The following is a 6087-nucleotide window of genomic DNA, read 5'->3' as shown; positions in this document are numbered from 1 at the left end:
TTTTTTTTTTTTTTTTTTTATTTGTTTATTTAGGAATTTCAATTGAATCATGTAACTCTCTTTTTCCTCATTTGAGTTTATCTGCTGTTTGATTTTTACGATTTTTTTTTCTTTTGTTGATTATTATTATTGATTCTGGAAGTACGATTGAAATGATGAATCGTGAGATTGATTCTGAATGATGGGATACTCACTCAGGATCATACTGCGTAATCAAGATGTGTATCTCTTTGTGCTTTTGATTTCTTAAGAGACCATAGATTATTAAACAATGCTCCAATTCTGAACTCAAGTTTAAAGTACTGAAAGTTGATGTGTCTATGTAAGAATCTGATAGTTGGGTTAGTGATTTTCCATTAGAGATTGATGTATGAATGAAGGGAAATCATTTCTTCTCCTTCTCTTTAATGTTGATCTCTGTGTTTTGGAAGATGGACATAAACCAAGTGATCCAATGTTTGGTTGTTTCCTCACCAGGTTCTCCCGCAACTCGTTTTTCTTTATTTTCCTCACTGTTGAATTTCTTCTGCAGGGAAAAATGGCAACTTGTCTGAGAAGTTTTGGAGGTAAGTTGTTTTCCTGTCTCTTTGTATCAAATGTGCATGCCATGTACAATCTGTTTATTGATGTATAATTTTCTCTTCTTTAGCACAAAGGACCCTGGACAGAAGCCTTTCTCATTCAAAATCGGTCAAGGCTCAGTTATAAAAGGTACTTGTCCTGTATATTTCTCTTTGGAGTTGCTTAAGAAAACTGAACACTTCTGCATTTCATCATCAATCAAATGCTCATTTTTGTCAGCTTTTCAAATTTTTTTTCTTCACATTCAACTTTGAAAAAATTAGGGACAAAATTGAAAAATGATTATACCTTTAGGACGAAATTATATTCAGTATAGTCCATTCATTGAAATTATATTCAGTATAGTCCATTCAATGAAATTATATTCAGTATAGTCCATTCAATGAAAGTTAAGATTGATTTGGGTGCCCTAAGATTGGAAGAACTATGTTTATAAAGCGTGGATACTAAGTCACTCGTACTCTTTTCTGCAAAAAGCACATGGCTGTTTCATGTACAAGTTATGTAACCTTTTCAATAGTGAGGATTGTAAACTTAGAACTGAAATCTAAATCGAGCATTTTGAAGATTGAGGATGAATAATAAAGTAATGATCGTTCAGGGCCAATATAAGAGTTGAATAATAATTAGAAAGGTTAAAAATGCTTTACATCTTTGATTCAGGCTTCTTTATTTCATTGGTGTAACAAAAAAACTTTTTTAACTTTCCTTTTAAGTACGTTCTCTTTCCTTTGCCATATCGACAGTTCATTGTTGATTTGTTTTGTTCTGTTTTCAAATCGAGAATGTATGTACTTGCAGCTTTATATGGCTCAGTAAGTCACTCTCTAAAAGTTGGTTTACTGTTTTATCTTTAATCTCACGTATGATTTATGTTTCATGTTACAAACATTTAAGCATAATGGATGCAATTAAGTCTTTGTTGTGCAGATCACACTCAACAGTGGATCCTATGTACAGGGATGCTTAGAAAATTGTGTTAAAATTTACTGCTAATTCTAGAAAAATTTATTTGTAAACTAAAATACTCTGTATTGAATGTTTGTTGGTTAATATCACCTACATGCAGGGCTTTGTTGGCTATTTGAATGTTTGTTTTGAATCTGAATTTGATTCATCTCTCTGATTGAATTTATAGGATGGGATGAAGGTGTGCTTGGCATGCAACTGGGAGAAGTTGCTCGTCTCCGGGTAAAATATTTAATTCAAATTTCTTGGTTTCAAAATGGTAGCATGCTCTTTAAACAACCTATAGTTTGTAATCAATATTCTATTTTTGTTTATCAGCTTAAACATGTATTGAACTCCTATTTTGGTTTTTACATTTTGTTGGTTAGAGTTTTGCTCCTGTCACTAAGATATGTTCCAATGTATTATTTGGCCGAAAATTTTCTTCTTGAGCAACTTGGTGAAGTCAGAATGGTTTTAAGATGTCCACTTCTGAACCTAAGATGTAACTATACATATTTCTCTTGTAATGGTTAATTTAGGTCGTGGTGAATAACCATTTGACTATAAGTTCATATGTTTTATTATCCACTTTCATCTCGTGTTTTAAAAAATTAAACCAAGTTTTGTAAATTGAAATAACTAGTTTTCAAAAACTTGTTTTTCATGCAAGAATTTGACTAGTAATTGAAGTGTTTCTTTCACAAAGATGAAAACCACAATTGAAAATACAGAAAACAAAAAATGAAATGTTATCAAACAAGGCCTTAATGTTCAGTCCATTAAGACTTCCAAAATCAAGCATGCAATTTCAGGTTACTTAGTTTGATGGTAGCCATTCTCCTACGGATCCTGATCCCCCGATAACATTATAAAAAAAGGCCCTTATTGAAAGCATATTATTTTCGTATAAGTATATTGGAGTCGTGGCTGCTGTTACAGCATTATGTCTGTGTAACAAATCACCTCTACTGCTGCCTTTCCTGATTATATCTTCTATTTTAAGCTTTATGTGATGGTTAGTGCAGTAAACATTTGGGTTCTGGTTTTTGTGCTTCCTGTAACTTTCTATCTTGTCACACTGAGAGCCATAAGTTGCAGGCATCTAATTAGGCGATAGAATACTGTGATTTGAACATATATTTATCTTACACGTCTTGTTTTCTTCCATGTTGAATGCTTCTTTTCCAGTGCTCCCCAGACTATGCTTATGGCGCCAGTGGGTTCCCTGCATGGGGCATACAACCAAATTCGGTGTTGGTCTTTGAAATTGAAGTTCTGAGTGCTCAGTAATCCAATCTCTCTGCACTGCTAATGTAGTTTGTTATGATCAGATCTGCTTTTGGCTGCGTTTTGTTTTTTAAATCTATCCAGAGATAGTTTGTATGTTTAAATTCAGGTAACTTTTGAATCTCCTGGTCATGAAGCAGTCAGTATCTGCTTCTATTATAAGTGCATTAATAAGAAGTGCTTAGTGTGCTTTAATGATGTCCATTCCTTTTCTTTCCCCATATATTTCTATATGAATCATTACCATTTATTTGATCTGTTCTACATTTTTTAGATTCACAACAGTTTTCATATTATTTTATTATACCCGTCAAGTGACAGCAAGTGTTCATAGCGCCGTTGCTTTTATAAAATTGTTCAAAATGAACTAAATCTGATACATGGCTGACCATACTTGGTCTGGTGGATACCATGATCGTCGTATGGCTTGATGCTTAAGTCATCATCGGTGTGGTTAATACCATGCTCGTCCTGTAGCTTTGATGCTCAAGTATGTACCATGATCGTCTCATGGCTAACCATATATCTAAGTATGTACCATGATCGTCTCATGGCTAACCAACCATATATTTGATGTGGTGTCTTCCTAAACTTTGATGCTCAAGTTCATACTATGATTATCTCATGACCAACCATACTTAGGACATGATCTCACACTAATGTGGTTTTTTTGTCCAAAGCTTACCTTCTAAGATAAGAGTGTCTCCCTATTTATATAGATCTCATTTGACACCATGATATAATTTAAGGTGTCGTTGGGTGAGACGTCGAGACTAGTCTGATTAAGTCTTCTTTACCCTTTTTATCAGTCAAGTTGAACCAAATTAATATGAATTATAATTAATATATATATATATATATATATATATATATATATATATATTATTATTAATTATTTAACCCTCTTAAAAATAAATATTTATGCTTTTGGAATCTAAATTTTGAATATTTGAAAAGAAATTCATAAATATTTGTCACCTTATTACTTAAAAAGGTTCTACGAGTAAAAATGTCTGAATCGAGTTCAACCCATTTAATCACGAGCAACTAAATCAAGATAAAAGTTAAAAAGGATTCTTATTCCATACAATAATATATCTTTATTCCACAGTACACATTCCCTCAAACGTGCACTTCCATACATATAAAGAGAGAGCCCTCCTCTTGAGCTTCATAAACAGGAAGAGGTTAGTTAGGTGGAGGGGAAGGATTGGTGGGTGGAAAGAAGAAGGGAAAGTTGGGGAAGGAGGAGGGAATGTTGGGGAAGGAGGAGGAGGGAGTGTTGGGGCCAAAGAAGCTAAATGGAGGAGGCAGGCTGAACCCAGGGGAAACAGGAGGCACCTTCATATCAGGCATCTCTAAGGCCAAAAGCTTGCGAGATACGACAATGGAAGCCGAAGAACACGAAGAACACGACGAAGTGAAGCTTGAAAGAAGCAATGTTGCAACACAAGCAATGAGAATAGGAAGACGAGCCATTTTGTGAGTAAATGGAGGGGGGAGTGCATGCAAATTTAAATGGGAGGAGTTTTGAGCTAAAATGGAGGTGGGTTTTGGTGTAGAAGGGCTTCTTCATTTATGGGCACTCTAAATGTCGTCAAATTTGGTGGTTTATAATGGTTGAGGTTGGAGGATTGTGTAATGAATAGTGCAACTTAATCTACTACATAAAAATGGAAAACCTATGCTATCTACGGGTATGCTCAATGAATGTGTACAATTATTTTTAATAATATCGAGGGGAGATTTTGATTCTTTGAGTTCTTGATTGATGAATGTGTCTTAATTAGTTGAACTATGTTATGACAAGGAAGATCAAACTTAGACATGTCTGGAGATTCAAGAAATTCAGGAAAAACTTTCGATAATTTGGACAGTTATAGGAATTTCAGCTTTGACAATTTTGACTGTTCAAATTTTTTGAGGAGGGGAGACGAGGCATTGAGGCAACTCAACCTTTAGTAATGAATGAAGTTCAAGATTTGGCAAAGTGGGTATTTCTCGTTTTGGAAGTTTTTTAAGTACCTTAGATAATGACATCTTTAAAAGATGTCTGGTCTTCGTTACGATCAAGAAATCAAAGTTCATCAACGTAAAAGCATTCAATGTCCAATTGTATGCTATCCCATGGCTCTTGGGTCATGCATTTTGGGCATGGAACCCCATTGTCCTCGAGCCTATTGTTGTTGGGTCGGGTGCCTATCATCGATTGAAGAGCTTGCCCTTGTATGATTTGGAAAAGATCGAGCTATTACCAATTAATTTGCTCGTTGTTAAGTAGTAATAGTTGGAGATGTATACGAGAAAAGGTTTTCCAACTTTTGTTACTTTTTTATTAAAAAGCTGGATCGAGTTGAGACACTTTTTATAGGACAAGAAACATATGATTGAGATTGTACTAGATGCAACACAACTTATACTAACATGACTATAATGGACTTAAAACTGAGCCTTTTGGTTTCCCCTTCTTTTCTCGTGGACTTAAAGTTGTAATCTTATGCACGGTAAGATATGTTATGTCTGTACGTATAATCATTACAAATAAGTTAATTTTTCCTTAGTTATTATAATTATAATAGGGACAAAAGTCTGTTTGACTTCTATGATCTTCTATGATGTATTATTTTCTAATGAACAATTTGTTTATAACTCAATCGAGCCGGTGATTTGGTGAGTCTTAGTTCAAGTCTTAAAATCAGTATTTACTCATCTACTTATTTTATCTAAGAAAGAGTGAATTTCTCCTATAAAATTATAATTCCGAGTCTATTTTGTCTAGTCTTCAAAGTGATTAACTCATTGAATCAACTACAAAAGTCATTTCAGTCTAGGCCTCTCTTCTAAGTATGCACCGTTTCATGCATGAATAAAAGGAAAGGGATATGTTCCAACATTTAACGACTTTTATAAACTTACATATACATGAGATCTCGCATACAAAACATTAGTATTAACATCATTAACGATCAGACATAAAATACATGCGTTCATTGTTGTCGCTAAGATTGATGGCTTTTCTTTTCAACATTTCATGCAACACTAACCCTAAAATTTAATCGGGTAAATAACCCACCAATACCTTAATTGATGTCATCCTTAAATCTTACATGATTGAACCAAGACTATAACATAAGAACATCAAGACTTGGAGCCTAATTTTCAATACTACAAACGAGTTCGAAGACACCTAAAATGAGTCATTACCAATGAATCATATCAAAATGGCTTGAATCTTCAGTGAATAGTGTTTAAATATGTTCAAACTTA

The 6087-nt window shown here is 33.9% G+C and overlaps 1 protein-coding gene across 1 annotated transcript in view; it reads left to right on the top strand.

Moving 5' to 3' along the window:
- Window positions 1-3024, top strand: part of LOC111455525 (peptidyl-prolyl cis-trans isomerase FKBP12) — a 3942-nt gene extending 918 nt beyond the window's left edge. Inside the window, exons 2-5 of the mRNA XM_023097240.1 lie at window positions 533-566; window positions 650-711; window positions 1721-1773; window positions 2722-3024. Of these exons, the coding sequence (XP_022953008.1) occupies window positions 533-566; window positions 650-711; window positions 1721-1773; window positions 2722-2823 (251 nt within the window). The 3' untranslated portion in view covers window positions 2824-3024. The remainder of the gene's footprint in view (window positions 1-532; window positions 567-649; window positions 712-1720; window positions 1774-2721) is intronic.
- Window positions 3025-6087: the final 3063 nt, after the last annotated feature.

Source organism: Cucurbita moschata, unplaced genomic scaffold (assembly GCF_002738365.1).
Source record: "Cucurbita moschata cultivar Rifu unplaced genomic scaffold, Cmos_1.0 Cmo_Scf00017, whole genome shotgun sequence".
In the NCBI taxonomy this organism is placed as follows: Eukaryota; Viridiplantae; Streptophyta; class Magnoliopsida; order Cucurbitales; family Cucurbitaceae; genus Cucurbita; species Cucurbita moschata.
Note: the sequence above shows the minus strand (reverse complement) of the source record. Positions and strands in the feature narration are given on the sequence as shown.